This window comes from Simochromis diagramma, unplaced genomic scaffold (assembly GCF_900408965.1).
Source record: "Simochromis diagramma unplaced genomic scaffold, fSimDia1.1 OVJJ01000421.1, whole genome shotgun sequence".
Taxonomy (NCBI): Eukaryota; Metazoa; Chordata; class Actinopteri; order Cichliformes; family Cichlidae; genus Simochromis; species Simochromis diagramma.
Window position 1 is genome coordinate 11,078,885 of NW_024387250.1, and position 23,873 is coordinate 11,102,757.

Here is a 23,873-nt window from a genome sequence, read left to right on the forward strand (position 1 = left end):
GGGAACCCTGAAAATAAATGTAAAATTTAAGTAGTAGTCCAAGTATCACCACATCATGAATTAAGTTTTGGTCATCCTGATACCTGCAATTTTGTGGAATCCCTCTTTGATAAATCTTGTGGGTCTATGACCGGGGAACACCACAGACGAGTACAGGAGACGTTTCAGTGCAACTGTAACATTCCTGACTGCCCGACAGACGGTAGCCTTGGAAACGTGCTCAGCGTCACCAATATTATACAGAAAGCTCCCGTTTGCAAAAAACCGAAGTGCAATACAAATAATATGTAATGAACTGAGAGCATGTCCGCGATGTGTCACATGCGTAATATATGGCCTGAGGATGTTATCCAAATAACTTATAGATTGTGCTGAGAAACGGTAACGTTCGCACAGAAAATCATCAGGAAATGATAAAATGTCCAAACGCGCTCTAATCACTCTCTCCCGGCGGAGAGCTCTGCGGAGAATTTGGGCTTCAACATCTACTGGCTCTTCAAGGCAGGGGCACGCCATGTCCGACACTTCCTACTGTCAGGTTTCCGACAAAGGGGCGGAGACAGTCAGGGTTAGTTGTAGTAAACCTGCTAGGGGGCAGGTTAGCTTCACGGAGTGTGTCATCATGGTGACTCACTGAGGCTTCATCTGAACTCGCTTTGTGAAACCGAAAACCCAGAGTTTTCGTTAACTCAGGGTATACTTACTCAGTTTTTCCACTAAACCGGCTTCCTGGAACAGGGCCCAGTCCACGAATTCTGCTGTAAATGATCAGTTTAATTCTGAAACAAATGCTTGTTCAGTAAAGTAACGGGAGGCAGAGCTACATCATTTAATGATGTTTATTAAAAAAAAACAGAATTACAGAAAAAATAAGACCTTGACAGGATAAGATGCTATTTCTTGCAGTAATCTAAGAAAATAATGCAGTCAAAAATAGCATCACCAAACCAATACGAATAATTTGAAAACAAAAATTGCTGGCATCTTAAAGCCTGAGGAGAAGTTTAAAGGTCTTAAATACAACGCAAACAGAGCTCCTTACCTGAGTAAAGTTTAACGGTGTGTTTGGTCTCTTTAACAATATTGCACGAACGATAAGATAATTCACCCACTTCAGGGATTATTTTACATTTCTCATACTTGTTAAAAAAGAAGGGGGGGGGGGCATGAATTTCTTTTTAAGCATCACCATCCAAGAGGTACAACTAACCATCAATCAAGGTGTGGAATAATTATCCACGCTGCTAAAGTTCTTTTCTTTAACAGCCAGCTGCTGGATCAGGGTTTGTTTTAGTCAGCCGGAACGTCCTGTCTGCGTTAAGACAGGAGAAATGCTGTCGAGTTTTTTGTCAACACCTCCTAGCCTCTGAGCCATTGCTCTCATCTTTTTTTCTCTTCCTGTTCTTGGTGACCTCATGTCCTCTCAGCCATTAAGCACAAAAGTCTTACCTAAAAGTCTGGGACTTCAGTTATTTTATGCTGCACTGACAAGCAGAGGCACTGGAGCTACTTTAAGGCATTGTGGAGTGTTGACAGGCTTAGTGTTGTTTGCACTATTTTCTTATATGGAGATATTTATTATTGTGACCGCCACACCTTTTTCCTGTTCTGCTCTGTTTCCTTGTTTTGCTGTGTCCCTGGTATGCTGTTGGTCACGTAAGTCATTCATTCATTCAAACAAACAAACAAACAAACAAACAAACAAACAAACAAACAAACAAACAAACAAACCAGTTTATACTGTGCATAGTTGAAACTAACATTTAGATCATGTATTCATAACCGGATATAAGTACTACATGAATGAGTTGACAGAGATTTTCATAGGCTGAACTGGATGCTAAGCAGTTAAGTCACATGTGGACTCTGAACTTAGATGTTCAGCATATCCGAGTTTTCTGAATTCTGTATTGCACACAGTAGAAGTGTGTGAAGAAAGCAGAGAGCATTCAATTCTTTTTATTTTCCTGCTCCAGGTGTAGTTTTCTTTTTAATTGAAAAATCTTTAAAAAGTTTGGTGTAAAATCCTCCCAGACCTCCATTTACACTTGTTGTTTATGCATCAAAGTCATGGGATGGCGGTGCCCCCGGCATTATTGTCACTGGAGGTTCTGAAGTCCTGACATATAACAACAAACCTGTACAAGTTCAGTGCAACCACTAGGAAGTTCTTGATGGCAAAAAAGACAAGCATCTGGTGGAAGACTTTGAAGCAGGCCATCACAGTGAGCCTGACACACAGAAAAGGGCCGTCCTGGATAAACAGCGCCTGAATGATGTTCCATATGTCAGTGCTGTGCTTAGTCAAGAGGGACTCCTGTGCACCCTGATCAGCCTCTCTGCCAGGTGTGGAGTTCACCACTATGTCAGATAAGGAGACAAAAAGCAACAGATTGGGAGTGAAATGAAGGTTTCATTCAGGTAGCTTGATGTAGTCTGACAGATGCCACACTTGCTATTTAGAGCAACTTTCCCTGCTATTGTTTTTCAAGAGGTAAATCTTTCTTCTCTAAAGAAATGCTGGAATAGTCAAACATAAAGGATACCTATTATGCTTTTCCCTTGGACTTACATCTTCCCACCCATAAGAAAGTTAGCCAATTAGAAGAAAGCTGGATAAAGGGGAGGGAGAAACAGTTAGAACAGCTTACTTCTTTAAGTAGATCAGTAGATAAGAGGAGGGGCATCACTAAGACCTACAGTTAAAGCATCATTTTTAGCCTTTAAATGGCTAAAAACAAAAACAAAGGCTATCCATTTATTGTTTAGCTGTTTAAACCTCAAAAAAGTCTAACCTATCATAGAAGTGAAAACTCTTCACATATGCACAGGACTCCTATGTTACCCAGTTAATGTGTTTGTTGGAGTGTAATGGTTTACATAGTCACATAGAAAGCTGAGGGTTCCTGATTTGAGGACAGTAGGACACACAAATTCCCTGGGAGTTCTGTCAGGAGGGGTAGCTGGTATAAAAATCTATCAGATCAAATATGTAGAGCTAGCCAAATATTTGAATAAGTCAAGTCAAACTATAAACAGTCTTTGGTGGTTTTCCTGTGTTATAGGGGGATGGGGAAACCATGCTAGTGTAATTGGAAAGTCAAGCTTTTAAACCCTTTAATCTTTAATATATTCAGTGGTTGTTGTCTAATTTCTTTGAAGAGGGTTGATGAGGTTCACGCCTTTAATCATCAAACATTTTTCAAGAACCTTAACCTTTCAAAAATGTATTATAATGCTTGACCATATACCCTATCTTAAAGATTGTAAGATGTGTCAGAAACTCCAGGATAGCTTCTAAATTGATCTTTTTTTTTCTCAGTGGCTGTTTCCAAAGTCAACTCTGCATTATATGAATATGTTGCATTTGTCTATCAATTCTTTGTGTGTTTAAAAGAGATCCAGACAAAGTGAACATGGCTCTCTGTGTGCAAACACAGAGTACTAAGTGCTCTAAATGCACTGCGATGGTAAAGATGCATATAACTGCATCATTAGGGTTACTTATAAATTATGAGATGGGGTTATGGAGAATTGAGATCATTATTAGGGTTTGGCAATTTCAAGAACACAGCGGCCTAATAAGAGCTTCCTCTTCTCAGGTAAAATGAGAACTTGAAGCTTTGTCAATTTATCTCTAATTATTTGCACAAATTCCCAGTTCTGACTACTTCATGTAGCAGTTTTTTTTAAGTATAGGTCTGAAGGAAGCAGCATTTCCATGTCGGTGGCAATGCCCTTTGGTTTTGATACTCGGGAAGTGAAAAAAATTTGGCGGTTAATAATTTGATGGCACTAGGGAGAACTTATCTACATCACTGTTTACTCCCAGCAGTTGATAGGATGTTTGGCAAAATTATAAACATGCTGAATTACTAGGGAATTAGTGTCTTTATGGTGTAGGCCCTTAATAAGCACTAAAGTTACATTTTGATACACTAACACGCACTGACCTGCTAGATGAAGTGGAAATTGCAACATACTCCAGGTCCATACACCTAAGATGACATAGACCAGCATATCATTGTTATCTCTGTAAAAAACAAAACAAAAAAACACGGTGAAGAAGGAGTTTCACTGCTTATTTCAGTTATTGCATTGATATATTATCAACACATGTACATGGCTCTGTGTGAAAATAAAATAAATGCACATGGAGATGGAACATGATTAGTCACCCACTTGATATCTGATAGTGTCTCACTAGTAAATTCCAGGATGTCCGCTGCTGTGCCAACAAAGATTAGAAGAAGCTGAGACAACTCATCTCTTGTGACCCCACCTCCCAAGGGCAGGAGCCACTTCCCCACAATGAGCAGGATGAGCAGGATCTGATGGAGAGCCAGGATCCAGTCATTCGCACAAACAGCAGAGAAAAAATTGCCAATATCCTGGAAAAAGAAAAGACATTAACAGATATTTAAAGTTGGTTTAAACTCACTTGTATACCCGTAAGAATGCAGAAATTAGCCCTATTAGAACAGATGTCAACATGAACCTTCGAAGAGAGAGTTCATGACAGAGGAGGATAGAGGTAGGGTGGGAATCCTATCCTTTATGACCAAAGAAAATTGGTCAAAAGACAATTCTGATGGACTGACCGAGTTATAAGTATCGGGTTTCACCCAACACCCACGCTTACCTTGATAATAACTAGCATCAGAACTGTCTTTTCTGCAACTGTCAGTAAAAACTGACCTCGGTTCAATTAAATTGGTGTTCCTAATAAAGTGCTCGGTGACTGTAAGAGTAACTGACACAGTTGCAAACCACACTAAAACAGAATTTAATACATCACTTAGTGCAAAGACGTGACTAAATTATCTTTTACGTGTTAATATTAGATTTGGATGACAGTGGTAGTTTAGTGTCAGGGGAACACGCTACATTATACTTTGTCAACACAGCCAAACTTGGCATTCACATGATATCATTGTATGTTATCATATTTCAATGGGATTTGTTGACAGTAAGAAAAATGAAGAACATTGCCAGAATTATCCTTCAGTGATTTTATCATCCCACACAACATTGTACATTGTTTTTATAAGTGACACGCTGCAACTAACTGCAGCCATTTTTAAAAAACGTGTTTTTTCTTTCATCTCCTGGGAGAAATGGGTGTGGTGGTTGTGGTCTAGTAATTGTTTATATAGTCTGGTTTAATTCACTCCTCTTACTGTTATTGGTCACTGTAGTATTGGGGCTCATGTGTTTCCAATCAGTGTAGAAAATTTAGTCTGTTTTATTTGTAATTTTTTACAACTGCAGTTTTATTCAGTGTTCTTAATTGCTGTGGCTGTAAAAGCAACTGGAGATTATTCTGATAGTTATGTAGATGCAGGCTACTTTTGCAAGTTTTAAAAGTCATATAATTTAAAATAGTCTTTGCAGCTACATTGTGGCCTCACTGTTTGACAGGTGTCCTGAAATGTAGTGTTTGTATGCTAACTACGTAAAACAGAGTTATTTTTTCCACTAAGTCTTCATTTCAGCTGTATGACGTTTACTCCATCTCACCCTGTCACACCAACCCTCTCCATGTCCTCCTTCACTACACACATGAATCTTCTCTATGATCTTCCGCTTTCCTCCTGCCTTAGCATCCTCTGCACATGAACAAACCGCCTCAGCTTCTCAACTTTGTTTTCAAACCCAACGTACCCAATGAAAATCTGCAAATATTCAACGTCCCACCTCTCGTCTTTCTCTCCAAACCAGACATCATAGCATGTCTCACCATCATCTTGCAAACCTTGCCTTTCACTCCTGCTGCTGTTCTTCTATCACAAATCACTCTGAGACTGCCTGCACTCTCTTCTTCACCACTCTTGTGCACTGTCTGTTACTTTGGATGGGTAACCACAGGTATTTAAACTCAGGCATCCTCTCACGCTCCAAAATTGTGTTAAACAATCTGATCAAAAAACCCATTGCTGTCTCTCCTGGACATCTTCATACCCCCACAGGTAATCTCGGCCAGCAGCCCCGCTTCATCGTCTTCACAGTTCCCCTCTGCCTGTTCTCCATTTGTCCTCCCCTCATTCTCTTTTAATTAATCTGTGAGTTCCTCAGAGTACTTCTCCCATCTTCTCAACACACTCTCCTCATTACTTATTTCCATTTGTAAGAAAACCATCAACGTGAAAAGCTTTCAAAACAGTTTGACTGCACAGGAAGTTTCAATCCTCTTATTTTAATGACCTCCTGAATTAAATATTGCTTCCATTATCAAAGGTTTATTCTTACATCATCTGACGCAAAGCACACCCATTTAGAAATGACTGAAATGCTACTCTTGACAGTCATTTTGATAGTGATGGACCCAGCCAACTGATAGACTGAGTGTTTGGTATTGACTTATAAATGCTCTTCATATTACGGATGAACTGTGGGACTCTATCCTTGGCCAGGTTCACAATATATCAATGTGTGCTCGACATACACTTATCCATTTTAAGATAGTTCATCGGGGGCACTGGTCCAGGGGTGGACCCAGCCTGTATAAAGTGTGGGGGTGCTCCTGGTACATTGTTTCATATGTACTGGTCCTGCCCTTCTTTGTCCACCATTTGGAAATCTGTTTTCCATACCATGTCTGCAGTCCCGCAGCATCAAATTGAACCAGAGCCACTCTGTGCTATGTTTGGTGCGGTCCAGAATCTGAATCTGTCCAACTCCAGGCTCAGAACATTAAACTTTTCATTATTTTTGGCCAGGCGAGCTATACTGCTGAAGTGGAAAGACTCTTCTCCCCCCTCACACACACAATGGCTAAAAGATATAATGTCTTGTATGGATTTAGAAAAAAATTAGATACAGTTCGTGGGTCTAAAAATAAATTTTATAAACTGTGGTCCCCCTTTCTGGACTTCTTTGAAAGGCCCACAACTACTGTTACTGAGTAGTCCAAGGAACCCCCCCCCCCCCTCTTTTTTTTTCTTTTCTTTTATGAGTCTTTGTTGTTTTTTGCTTTTGTTTGTTTTTTTCTGTTTTCTGTTTGTTTGTTTGTTTTTTGGTTTGTTTTTTGGTTTAGTTGGGCAGCAGGCTGCCAATTATTTGTTGTTTTAAGGGTTAAGGGATTGAAATTTTTGAATATTCTGAAGCATTTTGTGTTATTGTATACATTGTATTGGAACCTTTGTCTAATAAAAAGACTTTTGAAAGAAAGACTTATAAATGCTCTTATTGCTTATACTTATTTGACTGTGACCTGTGAACAGTGAGGTTCCTGAGAGGTTGATTGTTGGATCCTTTATCCTTCAACTTATTGTTTACCTGAAGGATTTGTACTGTATGCTGGTGATATTCATCTCAAATCTCATCTATTCCTTTCTTGTTGAATTACTCAAAGCGTTCTTATAATAAAACACAATTGAAGATTGTTCTTTTTCTTTGATCACGTCTCTCAGCTATTCATAACTTCTCTAGTTATCAAATACTCTCCATCCTCAGATAAAATTAAATGCAGTGCTGCAGAAGCATAAGTAAAGCAAACCATGTGACTGAAATTCTGCTGTGAACGTGAAAACCTGAGTTCCTTTGAACCAAAATGTCATAATATCGGAAAATTTAACACTAAGAAAAAACAGTTGAAACTGTCGAAACAACAAATAAAATGATCATCACTGACTGCAACCCTTCAGAACTTCTGTTTTTCCTATTAGTGGTTACTTTCTATGTTGTTCAGTCTCTAATGCCAAAACTAGACTGCCAGTCTTCTGATGTTGAAATCTTTCTAAACATATCAGAATCAGTCTGTACGAAGCTTTCCAGTTAAGTCTCTTCAGGGATCCCGTATTACACAATCAGATTTCAGTTCCTGATAACCACGTCTCGTATTCTTTGCCCTTGAAGAGCCTGGCAGCACTGTCCACAACTAAATTGAGAAAAGACATGGACGCTGGTATTTCAATATACAGTTAATACAATTTAATAGAAGTTAATAGAAAGAGAATATGCTTTACATATATATTTATATATATTTTCCTAACCCTGTGTGTGCATATAAATAATTAATAATAATTTATATGCACATACGCATATAATAATAATTATTTAAACAATAATTACTGGGGGAAAAGTTAAAGTTTATGCATTGCAGACAGTGTGTCTGATGACGAGGTTATTCTGGGATATACATTGTGAACTTAAAGTTTCAGTATTACATTAAATCCACACTTTGTGTGAAGAGTTTCCAAGAACTATTTCATTAAATCACCCTGAATCTCGAATTTTAAAAGAGATTTTTTTATATTATATGGTTTGCTAAACATTTTTGTGTTTTTCTTTTTGGCTTTATCAAAGAGAAACAGCCAGCAGGCAGTTAGCTTATCATCAAGAAGCCATCTCTGTATGAGGTAAAACTTCAGCCTCACGAGCAAACACCTGAAGCCCAAGCTGTGGTTTTTTATGGTGGGCATTTGACTGTTTCCTGGCTGGGAGCAGTGACTTTCTCATGAATGATTATGTGGCAGCTTTAAAGTGCTGACATGGCAGGCATACAGCTGTGAGCAGTAAAAAGGGAACAATACAAAACAGATAGAACCAGTGGAAGTAAACACCAAGAGACTTGTCTAAGCAACTTTCCTGAGAATTTTGTCTGCCTTTAGTTAGTTCATTTGGAAACGCTCTGTTAGTTTCACAACACTATTCAACATGACATATTTGACTATGAGTGCCAAATGGTATAAAATCAGTTTTCTTCTTTTTTCTTCTTCTTTCCATCAGTCTTACCTTCAGGGAATCCGTGATCATGAGGTTTCTGGAGGTCTTGTTTTGAATGAGGTTGTACAGATCCAAAGAATCAAGCTTTTGACACTGAAACAGATGAAAGAAGATTTTACAGACTTAATTTCACAGGCTACTTATTATTCTCTTGTAGGTGAGCCTGTATAAACCTAAAAGCAAATGGGATATCTGATGGAATCCGTAAATGAATGTATAATGAACGGTTATTTTACAGAGCTGGAAGCCTGCAAACTTCCCACTCACCAACATCTGTTGTTAAATTACATGTTTGAGAAACAGGAGATTATTTTAAGCAAGTTATATAATTTATCTTTCTGGCATGGAGTACCTGAGGTTCGCTGTTCTTATTCTGCTGGTGGTGGAGCTCCAGGAGCCACATGGAGGGAATGATACTAATGAGAAACAGAAAGATGGGTGGGGAAAACCTGCAAGATGACCAGAATCATTCAGACTTTTTATTTGTTTATTCATAATTAGTAAAAAAGAAAAAAAAATAATATATACAGAACTGATACCCCTTAAAGATAAATAAGATTACAACAGATGCTTTTCATTGTGTTCTTTTGGAGATTTGGGAGTTTGAAATAATTATTAGTTACTGCCACAATATTGAGTATTTTATTATCACTTTGCTTCTAGTTTACTTCTACAAAATACTGCATGCAACATGATTTTTAAAACAACAGATGTTCTGAGGCATCCATTAACCTCCTCAGTGATTGGTGGATGCTTCATTAAATGCACAACACAATATAGCACTTCAATAAGTTGTTGAATGAAATGCAAAAAAATAGAACAACACAATGTATTTCAAGCATGCAGGAAGACAGGGGAGACTGCGATCTGCGATATGAGTTAAGGGGTACCACCCCAACTTAATGTCTTAGGACAGCTTAACAATAGCAGCAGAGGGACAGGCAGGATATAGGATGCTCGGGGGAGATGGGGGGAAGGGATAAAGTATTTGGGGGAAATGGTAAGCGCTTAGCTTTAGTCGGGCGACCGTGGCTCAGGGGGGTTGGAAATCGCATCTGTAACCGGAAGGTCGCCGGTTCGATCCCTGGGCTCTCTGTCCTGGTCGTTGTGTCCTTGGGCAAGACACTTTACCCTACTTGCCTACTGGTGTTGGCCAGAGGGGCCGATGGCGCGATATGGCAGCCTCGCTTCTGTCAGTCTGCCCCAGGGCAGCTGTGGCTACAACTGTAGCTTGCCTCCACCAGTGTATGAATGTGAGAGTGAATGAATAGTGGTATTGTAAAGCGCTTTGGGTGCCTTGAAAAGCGCTATATAAATCCAATCCATTATTAGTCATATACTGTACATCTGTACATGCAAAGTAGCTGTGCAAACTCCAGGCGTTAAGTAACATAATGCATACTGAAGGATAATATAATTACAGCCTTACAGCACATTTCCACACTCTTACATTCATGCTCCACATCTCACCATTTGTAATCCTTTCCTTTCCTCCTCCTCAGGGTTATTATCATTTCCAGGACAAGCGGCAAAAAGAGGAAAGTTAGCAACCAGTAAAAGTCATGTTCCTTCACCCGAGTCACTCTCCACACACCGATGAGAGCAATCAGGATAAAAAGCGCTCTAGTAATGATCGCACTTATAAATTTAATCAGACCCATGTCGCCGGTTGCCTGCAATTTGGCACTGGACGCCGCAGCGGTCCCGTTATTCCTAACTGCACGGATACAAACGAAACTGTGACTCCAGCAGTGAAGTGGGGGATATATCGTTTTTCGCCAAAGTCACAAAAGTTTAAGCTCCGCCTTATAGAGTCAAGGTCCATTTTCCCCCCCCGACCCTTAGACGGGATCAGATACACCAATAGAAGGGAATGTCGGAATAAATGTGGCTCCAGTTAAATACAATGCAAGCTGACGCAAGAAGGTCTTTCTGTTTTTTCGTGATTAATTCATAGATCTTGGACTGATTATAAATTCTTTAAGGGTATGGGGGATGCAGCATCACAGCATGTCTTTCTTTAACAGGAATACCACGACAAGGACATCCTGAGCTGTTTTAATTCCTGGAAACTATAAATTAAGTCCCAAAGCTGAAGCAGAACAACAAACAGGCAAATATGACCTTTACTGGTCGAAAACTATTTTAATAATGGATTGCATTTATATAGCGCTTTTCGAGACCCTCAAAGCACTTTACAATTCCACTATTTATTCACTCTCACATTCACACACTGGTGAAGGCAAGCTACAGTTGTAGCCACAGCTGCCCTGGGGCAGACTGACAGAAGCGAGGCTGCCATATCGCGCCATCGGCCCCTCTGGCCAACACCAGTAGGCGGTAGGTGAAGTGTCTTGCCCAAGGATACAACGACCGAGACTGTCCGAGCCGGGGCTCGAACCGGCAAGCTTCCGATTACAAGACGAACTGCCAACTCTTGAGCCACGATCGAGAGTTTTAGCAACTATCTTATATTTATTAACTGTTTTATACCCTTCAGTTAATGTATGAAAGGTCCACTGTATATATACAGGAACAAATTACCCATGTCCAAATGCAGATACAGTTTATTTACAGAATTGTGCAAGTTTGTTCTACACACAGTAATAGTATCTTTACAATTACACAACTTCTGCATTGCATAAACATTTGCTCTCAATCTTAAATATACAGGAAGATATTTTTGTCTTCATTCATTCATCTCCAAGTTGTCCCGAGCTACAGAGTGCACATACTGCAATATTCAGCACCATGAAATCTGCCTGTAATTACTGGGATACCATCTTTTTTTTTTTTATAAAGAGGTGATTGTTAAGTGGCAAATACCCTATGCTTGTATTTAGGTTGAGCACTTGAGTAAATGTAACTTCAGTAACTGCATTTTAATAGGATTATATTTGGATGAATCTTAGTTTGTAATTTTATAAAACTTGCATTTCTAGTAGTACTCAACTTGGGGTGTAAAATGCAGGTAAAGGTGGACTGAAGTATTTTCATGTTCACATACAGTTATGTAAAAAAGATCACAGGAGTCCCATGAGAAGCAAAGTACACCCTCTGATTTGGTAGCTTGTAGAACCATGTTATTGTAGCAATAACTGGAAATAATCTTCTTTACAACTTTATCAGTCTCTCACATCATTGTGGAGGAGTTTTGACTCACTCTTTTTTACAAGTCTGTGGTTATTCATTTATGCATAGCTCTCTTAAGGTCCTTCCACAGCATTTCAGTTAAGCTGAGGTCTGGCCTGGGTCATCAGAACACCTTAATTCTTTTCTTTTTGAGCCGTTCTGCTGTAGAGTTCCTGTTGTGTGTGGGACGTCCAAGCCTAAGCTGTCGAACAGATGGTCTCACATTTGACTCAATAATAGTTTGAAATACAGAGAAGTTCATTGTCGACTGCCCGGATACTGCAGCTGCAAAAGCAAGCCTGCAAGCTTGGATCATCACCCCTTCATCACCATGGTTTACATTATCCATGAAGTATTGGATATTCTGTGTTTGGGTGTTTGCATTAAGGCAGATTTCTTGACTTTGTCCTTTGTATCCAAAGTACATTGTTCAGATGCAATTGTGCAGACTTAAGCTGTGCTGCCTTTATAGAGAGAAGAGGTTTTCTCCTGGCTATCCTTCCAACAAGCCATACACATTTGCTCTTTTTCTAATTGTCCTGTCCTGATCTTTAACATTCAATATGCTCACTGAGGCCTGTAGAGTCTAAGATGTAACTCTTGGGTTTTAATTCCTGTGGAAGCCGACAGGTGTTTGCAGTGTTGCAAAAGACTGCATAGAGTCCTTTGCAAACTTTCTTTTTCACATGACTGTCAATATAAATTTTCAGAGCTACAAATATAATTAGACTCTTAATTTGTGGAAAGTTTTGAGGCAATTAAGGTAAAGTGGGAGATCCTTGCAATAATAATGTTAAGAATGTATTTTTAATACATTAAAAAAATACATTAAGGAGAAATTTTTTTTATCTAAACAGCAATGTTTTTTTGTTTTGTTTTTTTATCTTGGAGAACTTGCCACAATTTTTCAGTGGACTTATCAGGTGATCATAATTTGACTTCTCAGAGTTTGTGGGTCCATGATACATGTTTCAGGACTTTCCATTCTTCTTGTGTCTAAGCACTGTTCTTTATGCATCTGTCTGTTTGAGGCATAAATTTGATTCCTCTTGATATTGTTGCTAGAATGCTAAGTTTTAAAACCTATTAAGGAAAATTCTAAATCTTCTGTACAGTTTAACACACACACACACACACACACACACACACACACACACACACACACACTTATCTAACAGAATTCAGTGATTATGTCATCTAACACACACACACACACACTCACTTGTTTTTATATCTTAGTGAGGACATCAAATTGACATAATGCTTTCCCTACCCACTTACCCTAACCATCAAAAATGATGGACATTTAGTCCCCACGAGGAAATGTTGGTCCCCACAAGCATAGCAACATTCCAATTTTTGGTCCTCACAAAGATATCTAAACATGGTACGCACACACACGTCACTTTGCCCTGTTTGGCTGTGTGCTAGGTTGATTTCTATTCATATTTATCTGGCCTATCAGCTTAGCACAGAGGAAACAGTAAAAAGGTCTGTGACCCTGGAGAACAGCCAGACTTTTCCTGTCTTTGTTCCAAATTGTCTGTCATCATACTTCAGTCATCATCATGTGATATCACATGATGATGTGAGAATTTTACAGAAGACGAAAGAGGAAGGAAAAAAATAAACTTCGTTCTATTTCTTCAAAACCCATTAGTCTCTGTTAATCATGAGGCAGCTTCCTTTTTTCCACGCGTCTTAAGTCTTAAGTCAACTCTGAGCAATTACATATCACTGAAACTAAATTAAATGAATTTGAATCAGCAGGCTTTCCTCTTCACAACAGCAGCTTTTTTTTTCTGTGAGCGAGTAAATGGAAACAAACTGTCTTCTGTGGACTGAGACAGAAAGGCCATCCAACATCCCACCCTAGGCCTGGTGTGACCCTGCATTTTTATGTGAGCGTGGTATTCAAAATTCAGCTGTTTGCTTTGTTGAAATGATAATGACAGAAATGGGGCAATCGTGGCTCAAAGAGTTGTCAGTTTGTCTTGTAACCGGTAGGTTGCCGGTTCGAGCCCCTTCTCGGACAGTCTGGGTCGTTGTGTCCTTGGGCAAGACACTTCACCTGCCGCCTACTGGTGTTGGCCAGAGGGGCCGATAGTGCGATATGGCAGCCTCGCTTCTGTCAGTCTGTCCCAGGGTAGCTGTGGCTACAACTGTAGCTTGCCTCCACCAGTATGTGCTTTGAGGGCCCCAAAAAGCGCTATATAAATGCAATCCATTATCTTTATTAAATGGCCGAGGGGCTCTGGTCACTGATCACAGAACAGTGTTTCCCTCTATGCAGTTGCTTCAATCAGTACTGCTACAAGGCTCATGCAGACTGACATTGTTTGCTATCTTTGCACAAAGAACAATCTTGTCTGTCATGTAGAATAAAATGATCAGTGTTTGACATATTACTGGTCATGACATCCTACAATCTAGAAAGAATGATGACTATTAGAGAATTACAAGCCAGGGAACAGCGCTGTTAGTGGGTGAGCAGACAGATGAGGAAATAAAATGATTCCAAATCTAAACCGAAGTTTGAGTTTCAAAATCACAAAGGAGAATGTCAACAAAGCCACGAGGAAGATGACACACCAGGGGGTTACTGGAAGCAGTGGCAAGAGCAAGAGTAAGCACTTAGAAGCCAAGCAAAACATGGAGGTAAGAGAACAGAGACAGGATTCAGCTGGGAGACATGACATGCTGAATGAATTATCATAGATTTAGGTAGTTTTAGACAGACAGCGGATGGAGTTATGATTTCTTCAATTACATAGGGGCTCTAAAGAGATGTCATTGATGACAACCAAACATGTTGATCTAAATGAAAACAGGTGTCCCCCATCAATCTGCCAGCTTCATGTTGTTCTGCTGTCTCAAGAAACACACCCTTGGCCTCGTCCCATGCTTTCCTGAGCTGTTAACAGAGGGGGGTGGGTGAGGTGGGAACAACCCAGTGCACTACAGCTTTTATTTGTTTCAAGCTCTGTCTTCATCTGCCCACTCGCAAGGAGGTAGCCCAGAAAAGAACCTGATATTTCTTTGCATTAACTTCCTCACATTTTTCTGGTGATCAACTGGGTCTTTAGTAACTTTAAGTTATACATATCAGCTTCCACCTATCTTTACACCAGCTTTCTTCTCATTGGTTACCCCTGACAAACAAACATTCGATCGTCAGGTGGGTGGGGCTACTGTGTTCACAGACAGAGCTGTGTTTTTAAATTTTTTAAAACCTCAAATAGAAGAAAATTAGAAACCCAGAAGATGTGTGAGGTCACGCTTATATATTTTATATATTTATTTACTTATTTTTAGGTTGTGACTTCTAGGACTCGGTGATAATGTGATTCTCTGCAGGTGTGCTCATGTGCTAGACAGTAAAGTCTAAAAAAGTAAAGTAAACCTTGGAGACAGGCTGCTAGGGATTATTATACTCTACCTACAACAAACCACCTTTCTTTGAACAACGTTTCCTTGGGTTAAAGATAATAAAAGAAGAGTTAATCCTTGTGAACACTAAAGCTCATTCCACCGGAGTATTGTCGTCCACTCCAGTGTTGCTATCTTTGAACAGCCTGTTATGTGTTCTGTGAGGTGTCAACTGATAGCTCTATAAGCGCTGTTGCACTACCAGTTGTCATTCCTCCTAAGCGAGTGCTTTCTCATATTTCAGTGGTGTAAAATTAGTCTCGAAATGTTTACAAAAGCATATGGTATGATCCATGAACATAAACTAAGATTTACAAATCTGCACAATGATTTGCGTGTTTTGACTTCTCACAAATGCATTTGCCAACCCACACACAGCAACCTGAACACAGGTAAAATTATTTTGCAAATGCATAAATAGAAATCTATGAATGCATTAAGTTTAACTTCACAAGTCACATAATTTAAAAATTCAATTTCAAATGTATGCTAGCCTTTTTGAAAATAATATGCACAAATCGCCTACCTTTTGAGATTTTGGATTGGATCAAGGGTAATGAAACGTGCCCGACAATCAGCGAGTGTTAAGCAGTGTAGGCAGAGACAAGCAGCCAAAGAGAATGACATTTGCCTGGTAAATGTCTTTTTCACCTTTCAACAAAGAGAGTGGCAGTGAATGAAATGGATTAGTGGAGTGAAAGTGGGCGTAAAATGCAGCAGCCAACCAGGTTTAATTTAATTTTACAAAATAAGAAGCTTGCAAATCTTTACTAGTTCAGTTTAACGGGAGTCCTGATCTCCAGAAATGATTTCGTTTAGTTAACCTTTTCTGTTACAATTAAAGAGGCAGTAAAGAGAAAAATGCTGTAAAGCAGAAGATGAGCAAGATGATGTAATACATCTAAAATGCCACAAGAGGGAAGCCAAGCTCACCTTAACTGCCAAGAAAACTTGATGGTTTTTCCACTTTGTTTGTGTTTTAACTTCAAGTGGAATTATTCAGAATTATTATTTAATGATTATATTATATTTCGTTATTATTAAATAATAATTTAAATAAACATTTCGTCACTCCCACTGAAAACACAGATGTCCAGATAAACAACATCAACTTTTTGGAGTTTCTTTCTATATACAAATAATTCATTTCTTCTTACAGTAGTGAGTCAGGAAACACTCAATGGTTAGATTTCTGTGAAAATCCTGTCAATCAATCATGTCAATATTTGACCGGGACTGCTAGGCTCCATCTCTCCATCAGAGTTTCAGAGAACTGGGGAGTGTTTGAAGTTCACAAAGTTTTATTTATTTATTTAGGACAGTGCATGTTAATGAACATAAATGTAAAAAAAAAAAAAATTACATGAATGTAAACATACCAGATTATAGCCAAGGGCTAATTTCCATATGTTGTCCTTAAGCATAAAAATAAACATAATAATTCATAAAAATTCATTATTCATTCATAATAAAAACTCCATCACCAAACTTACACATACACACCATTCTGTTCCCAAATAAAACATTAAAACTATACAACTCATACATGATCACACACTTGAATTGTCCATAACCAGTTTTTAACCTTTGCCTAAAGTTAAAAACTTTAGGCCAATGAGACTAAAGTTGTTTTAGTCTCATTGGCTTTGGCACATTTCTCATAACCTTGTTTGAAGTTCTCAGCTCTAACATATGTTTTCCGCAGATCATACATGCAGCACGTGCCAATATGAAGTCTTTGTCAATGAACAGGTCTAAATAATTGCCACCAAAATAAAGGTTAATATAACACTGTTTAAAAGAATGACGGTGAACACTAGAAGTGTGTATCAGTGTTGTCCTACATTTTTATTCTTTTGGTAATACACTATATGTGATTTCATTTGGTCACAGATTTTCATCACACTAACAATTAAATGTTCTTCCTTGCAGTGTAACTAAAGAAGAACTGGCATATATGTTGCTGCACTTTTATGCATCTTCATATTGCAGCACACCTCTTCTCCCCTTCCACCTGTAAAAAAAAGTCCCTGTAAAATAAATATCTGAGATGATTTATATAATGAAACAATGCTTGTTTACAATTTGACCGGATTTTGGACAGCCATTCTTCCTCATTTGCCTTAGAGCATTTCCAAATATTAAGGAAGGGTGAAAATGACTCAATCTGGTGTGATAAACTGTTTTGAAGGATTTCACACATTCCTTGAGCCTTTTGAACACCCGAGTATTTATTGTCATGACAGATTTATGGTTCCAAACATTGTTCAGTTTTATCCAGTTTAATCATCATAGAGAGGAAAAGGAAAAGACTATTTGCTGGAGCTGGAGTTAGTCGAGAAACTGTTTTACTCTTGTTTTGTCAGAAGCTGGACACACTAACATAAGACACAGACCTTCACAATAAAACAGGAAACCACACTGTGGGGCCATGACGCAGGTGCGAATGTCAACTTTAAATTTCCTGACATCTCTGAAAACTGGCTGGCATATAGATGGTGAATACAAAAATCAACTCTTGTGACAGTTTGACAGCAGCCACAGTGATTTCATAGGGAGCTGAAATGTTCTAAACTCAGATAAGACTGATTCTGATGCAACATCTCGAACAAAAAACTGTCACAGATGGCATCATCAAAGTGGTAATACACTGATGTCCACAGAGGGGAGACGGTAGACAGTTTGCAGGTTAGATTTACTGTACAAAATGAAGAAATGTAGACAAAATAAACACAGTTTTCAGATGAATATTTTCAACAGAAGTAGATGTAGCGCATTTGTGCTCATAAAGTTTGAATTTGTGTTTGTATATATTGGCAATGCGACAAATCACCCAGAAAAACCAAAAAATAATCATTTTGAACCCACTGTTTTTGGTTTTGTGATAAATGAAATAGCAAAAAAGTAAAATGAGCCACATTTACTGAAATATACTCAGGTCAAAGCAGCTTTGACAGGATATCATGAGTTATAGTCATTTACAACAAACATGACATATATTTTTGTTCCTTTACCAGCTAAATGAAGATCCTCACATAAATCAGGTATAAAAACTTTGTGTGATTTTAAAGCCATAAAAACGGTTTTAAAGGCTTTAAAAGCAACTCATACACAGCTCATCACCTGAGTGCAATTTTATCTTTAGTTTTAAAAAAAATGTACAAATGGACAATGATCCACCTGTTTTAGCCACAGATATCACATTGATTTAATGTAACTACTGAGGTAACAATACTTTTTGATTTGTAAACAGCATATTCCTTATTTTGTAAAGAGCAATCATCTTAAATGAACAAAGCACCTACCGACTACCACTAGAGGGGATTTTGCATGACTTTCAATTTCCTGTTTGGGTTAAAACAGGAAAATTTCTGTCTGTTATCATCTTCCTCTCGATCTCACACAACATGCAAAAATATCTCATCATCTCGCTTTCACCCTCGTTTGTTGCCCTCAATTCCTGTCAGCCAGACATCAGTTATCACACTGTTAGAAGTCGACTAACTTCTTATCTGACAGTCTGACTTTAGTCACTCTGACTTTGTAGCTGCGTCAAACCATTGTGTTGTGTTTCCTTCTTTTCCTGCTTCAGTGATAGTTTTTGCCATTTGAATTTAAAAGGTTTTAAATGTTTAGCGTAATACATCTCACTCTAAGATTCCTCTTTATCTACCAGAGCCAACTCATCGGTCAGCACTGCCTCTTCACTGTTGTGGCTGGAACGTCTGTCATCCAACTCATGGGTCGACACTGCTTCTGCACTGTTGTGGCTGGAAGGTCTGTCGCATAGCTCATCTAACTCATGGATCGCTGTTGCCTCAGTGCTGCTGTGGCTGGAACGTCTGTCATCTGACTGATGCATCGGCACTGCCTCTGCATTGTTGCCCATGGAATGTCTGTAGTCCAGCAATATAATGGCCAACCTGTACAAGCTCAGTGTGATCACTAGGCCGTTCTTGATGGTAAAGAAACCAAGCATCTGGTGGAGGACTCTGAAGTGGATAATGACAGTCAGCCTGACCAACAGAAAAGGCCCATCCTGGATAAAGAGGGTCTCTATGATACTCCAAATATCAGTGCTGTGTTTAATAAAGAAGGTTTCCCGGACAACTTGATCTTCTCCGCCATTCTCTTCATCAGATTTGGTGTTCACCACTATGTTGAATAAGAAGAGGAAAAACAAATGATTGACAGTAAAAATGAAGCTTTCCTTCAGGTAGCTGCATGTAGTTTGACAGATGTCACATTTGTTTGTTTGTTTTTAGAACAGCTTATCTCGCTTTTTGTTTAAGTGTGAAATTTACCAAGCTATTCTAGTAGAGTCCAAGAATACAAATATGGTCTGAATATAACAGGTCTCCTTTTAATTTAGAACCTGAATGCAGGACACAAGTGGATGGATTAACCAAAGGTTAGAAGTTTTAGTGAGGATGATACAGGAGGAAACCTTAGATAAAGGTGACATTAATTCAGAAATAGTCTTAACAAGTTTTTTAGCCACCCAGGTCAAAAGTATTTTAGCTATGACCAGGAAGAAGGTTCCCAGTGAGCAGAAACCTGGGGAGCTAATAATATTTATTAATAACAAACCAGAGCATAAGATATCCTTAAAGTTAGAAACTTATCATTAGAATAACCATTTACCTATTAACAAATAGTAAATAAAGACTCGAGATCACAAAAACTAAGGTTGAAAATTTCCTGCAACACTTTGAAAACCCATCAGATCAAAATGAGAAAAAAATCATGCTGATATCTACACTGATACATACTGAGTAATGTGATGGGAATGAAAAGATGCCACATTGTTTGATGGAAATGGAAATCTACAGAGGGCTGAATTCAAAGACACCCCAGAAATCAACGTGAAAAAATGTTGTGAGGAGGCTTGTCTATTTTGCTGAAATTATATTGCAGCAACTAAAAATGTGAGGGAGTAGTTTGTATGGCCCTCCGACGTGCTTCTGTGGATGCCTGACAACATTGGGACATGCTCCTAAAGAGACCACGGCGTTACTGCGCTCCTAGACAGTCGGAGGTGCAACTTGGTAGCATCAGATGGGCAAAAAAATAAAGTCCCAGAGATGTTGTATTGGATTTAGTTTATGTGAGAGTGGGGACAAGTCAGTGATATCAATCCTTGATCCTACAGCAGCTGCCTACATACTCTCGCCACATGGGGCATGAGCTGTGTTGTGCACTAGGAGGAACCACACCAAAGCAGCTGAAAACTTATAACCTGCTACCTAATTCCTTTAATTTAAGTCTCGGGAAATAAAAATGTTTGAGTTAGTCCTTTAAAAGCACTGTTAAGATTGTTTGTCTTTTTCATGACCGGGGACCAGGAAAGGAACTTCCTTACACTGCTGTAGCTCCTTAATAAACACCAAGTATTTTAAGGTAGCTGACCTGCTAGATGCAGTGGAAACTGCAACATGCTCCAGGTCCATACAGCTAAGATGACGTAAACCATGGCAGGATTTTTTTCTCTGTAAGAAAAGTGACACCAATATCAGGAACTATATATGCATTTGCATATATAATGCAGACTTATGTCTCGATAGGAGAAGCACATTCTTAACGTAATTAGCCCCTTACTTTACATCTGACAGCGTCTCACTAGTAAATTCCAGGATGTCCGCTGCAGTGCCAACAAAAGTTAGAAGAAGCTGAGACAACTCATCTTTTGTGACCCCGCCTCCCAAAGGCAGGAGCCACTTCCCCACAATGAGGAGGATGAGCACGATCTGGTGAAGAGCCAGGATCCAGTCATTCGCGCAGACAGTGGACAACCTCTGCTCAGTATTTAAGAAAAGGAAAAAAGATGGCAAGATGTTTAATGCTGAAAACTTGGTTTTCTGAGAAGGTTGAATCACTTCACTCAAAAAGCCATTTGGGATTTAATCTCATCTCTGTCCTTTCAGTAAACAACAGTGAGCCACATGATAGTTTATGATAGTTTCCCACACATACAATTAAAAGCAGTTCTACAGAAGCATTTGAGTATAAGTAACCTGAGTCACAGTACAGGTAATATGTCATAAGACCCTGCTGTAAATAAGAGAACCTGAGTTCCTTTGTACAATTTTTTAAATTATTATTTTCAAAATAAATAACAGAATAGTGGAGAAACTTATTAAATAAGTAAAAAAGTCTATTTTCTTGGAACCTGCGCTAAACATTTTTAAAACTCTTCGTCAATATTGAGACCCAGGCTCTTATTTTCTAAAAATGATTCCTATTTCTCCAATTAGTGGGCACTTTGTGAATTATCTAGCTCTTAATGCTGCATCTTTGTCATCAATCTGATGATATTTGAAATGATGCAAGTAAGAGAGACTGTCCACTTTATGCTTTACTGTTTTCTACTTTTCTTATTAAGAGTACTAAGTGAAAAGGCACTGGAATTTGGATGCCGCATTTTGGATAGGTAGCTGAAATAAATTCGTTTTTGTTTTTTTTAAGTGTGACAAAAATGCATTGTTCCTACAGGTGGAGTGGATCAATTGGATTATTTTATTAAATTCCAGTCAATCTTAATGCATGAATGAAAAATGAAAAAATCAGAGCATAAATAGTTTCACTATGCGTTCAGTCCACACTGCTGCTTAAACAGTTTCCAAGAACTAAATGATGAAGTCATCATTAATCATTTTATTTTACTTGAGTTGCTTAAACTTTTTCTGCTGCTCTTTCTGGCTTTCTTAAAGAGAAGTCATTATGAAACAGTCAACAAGCTGTTAAATGTCTTAGCATAAAGAAATAACAACCTTTACAGTGGTAGTTCAGCCTTCTTAGCGAAAGACCAGAAGAGGAACAATGCCACCGGATGTTATTTCTGTAGTAGGTTGTGTCAGTCTGCCCCAGGGCAGCTGTGGCTACAACTGTAGCTGCCTCCACCAGTGTGTGAATGTGAGAGTGAATGAATAGTGGAATTGTACAGCGCTTTGAGGGACCCGAAAAGTGCTAAATGCAATACATTATTATTATTATTATTATTATGTGTCCCTTCCTGGCTGAGTACAGAGAGTTTCACTCAAAACATTGGTAGAAAAAGTGGAAAAACTGGTTCTCTCTGATTAGACATGCATAACGAAATAAATTTCTGGCAAGTCTGTATTTGCTCATTGCTTGTCCCATTTGAGCTCATTCTTGTATTTACAGCACTTCACACGGCACAGTGATCTTTCTCATTTCATTCATTAGCAGTTTCTTTCTTTTTTCTCTCTTTATTTCTGTCATTGTCATCCATAACTTAACAATTCAGTCACTCTTACCTTAAGTAAATTCTGGCTTGTGGTGTTTCCCTGCTCGGTGCTTCGATTCAGAAGTCTTTGCAAAGTTTCTATATCTAGTTTATTGCACTGAAAACAGTTTAAAGAAGCTTTTGTGAGTGAATTTCACGGGGTATTTATTGTTTTATTGTAATTAAATCTTATAAACCTTAACATTAATAGCAGATGTGACATTTGATAGAATCGGTCAATAAATGTACATGGGGTACCTCTACATCGCTGGCTTTGTCTTGCTGGTGTTGTATCTCCAGAATCCAGATCGAGGGAATAATAGTAACGAGGAACAGAAAGATAGGAGGGGAAAACCTACAAGACAACCAAAGGCATTCAAAAATGTTTTAAAAAAAGAAAAGAAAAGTGATAAGCATGTTTACTTCAAGCATGCAGGAAGACTGAAGAGATTAACTTGAAGTAATAAAAGTCAAGGGGTATCGTACCACCATTCGGGACAGTTTAACTATTAGCTTCCCAGCTTATCAATATAGTAGCAGCAAAGGTACAAACTACTTAAATATGCATATAAGGTACACCGGGGTCGAGATAAAGACTAGGAAAAGATGAAAATGCATAATTTAATCATGCATTATACTGTTATACTGTCTATTAGAGGGGGAAAGTGCAAACGATAGAGCGGAGATGAGTTTGAAAGTAATATGAGTAGCTTCAGGCATTAAGTAGCCTAATGAATACTTAAGGATAATATAATTACAATATTACAGCACTTTTTTTTTTACCATCACTTGCATGCATGCTCCTTTATCTTACCATTTATAATCCTGTCCTTTTCGCATCTTCAGTGTTACTATCATTTCAACAACAAGCGGCAACAAAAGAAAAGCCAGAAACAAGTAATTGTTATCCTTCTTAACCGATGCCACCCTCAACACTCCGATGACAGCAACTAAAATAAACAGCGCTCTGGTGAGGATCGCACTCATTAATTTAGTCAGCGCCATGTCGGTGGCTTAACGCAGTTCACAAGTGATCACCTCAATTTCCAGTGTTCACTGTGGCTTTTATTGTAAGTGAAACTAAACCTTTGGGAATGCATTTTCAAATAAAGTTCCCATGGATAAAGCCCCGCCTTGTTCCTCAGGCACAACATGAAAAAGCATGGGTCCATGCAGGGGAAATAACAGTTGAAGACCAGAAAAGGAACTGTGGTTTGAGTTTCTTAATAAACCGCTGGTGTATTTGTGAGTCATAATTCTGGTGTTTCTGGCTTCCAATGAATAAAGCAATTTTTTTTTAAATGACTGTAAATGCTGATGAGTAGCCTAATGTTTAATG

The 23,873-nt window shown here is 38.6% G+C and overlaps 2 protein-coding genes across 2 annotated transcripts; both read right to left on the minus strand.

Annotated features, from left to right (window-relative positions):
* Positions 1-821: 821 nt before the first annotated feature.
* LOC120715032 (transmembrane protein 26-like) lies at positions 822-10,528 on the minus strand. The gene is made up of 6 exons (XM_040001763.1): positions 10,198-10,528; positions 9,080-9,176; positions 8,737-8,820; positions 4,183-4,391; positions 3,954-4,033; positions 822-2,361 (listed from the first exon to the last, which is right to left on the minus strand). Exons 1-6 carry the CDS (start codon positions 10,386-10,388, stop codon positions 2,069-2,071), a joined length of 954 nt encoding a protein of 317 aa, XP_039857697.1. The 5' UTR covers positions 10,389-10,528; the 3' UTR covers positions 822-2,068.
* Positions 10,529-17,205: 6,677 nt separating this feature from the next.
* Positions 17,206-23,621, minus strand: LOC120715026 (transmembrane protein 26-like). Its single transcript, XM_040001758.1, has 6 exons — positions 23,349-23,621; positions 22,793-22,889; positions 22,566-22,652; positions 20,887-21,083; positions 20,698-20,777; positions 17,206-19,443 (listed from the first exon to the last, which is right to left on the minus strand). Exons 1-6 carry the CDS (start codon positions 23,537-23,539, stop codon positions 18,941-18,943), a joined length of 1,155 nt encoding a protein of 384 aa, XP_039857692.1. The 5' UTR covers positions 23,540-23,621; the 3' UTR covers positions 17,206-18,940.
* Between the last annotated feature and the right edge of the window lie 252 nt (positions 23,622-23,873).

What these genes read in the sequence shown, in the direction of transcription:
- LOC120715032 (XM_040001763.1), bottom strand. Translation starts at nt 10,388, where the DNA reads ATGGGTCTGATTAAATTTATAAGTGCGATCATTACTAGAGCGCTTTTT. An exon ending in ATAAGAACAGCGAACCTCAG is followed by an intron (nt 8,821 to 9,079) that starts GTACTCCATGCC and finishes CATCTGTTTCAG; the next exon opens with TGTCAAAAGCTTGATTCTTT. An exon ending in TGATCACGGATTCCCTGAAG is followed by an intron (nt 4,392 to 8,736) that starts GTAAGACTGATG and finishes TTCTTTTTCCAG; the next exon opens with GATATTGGCAATTTTTTCTC.
- LOC120715026 (XM_040001758.1), bottom strand. Translation starts at nt 23,539, where the DNA reads ATGGCGCTGACTAAATTAATGAGTGCGATCCTCACCAGAGCGCTGTTT. An exon ending in ACAAAGCCAGCGATGTAGAG is followed by an intron (nt 22,653 to 22,792) that starts GTACCCCATGTA and finishes AACTGTTTTCAG; the next exon opens with TGCAATAAACTAGATATAGA. An exon ending in CAAGCCAGAATTTACTTAAG is followed by an intron (nt 21,084 to 22,565) that starts GTAAGAGTGACT and finishes AATACTGAGCAG; the next exon opens with AGGTTGTCCACTGTCTGCGC.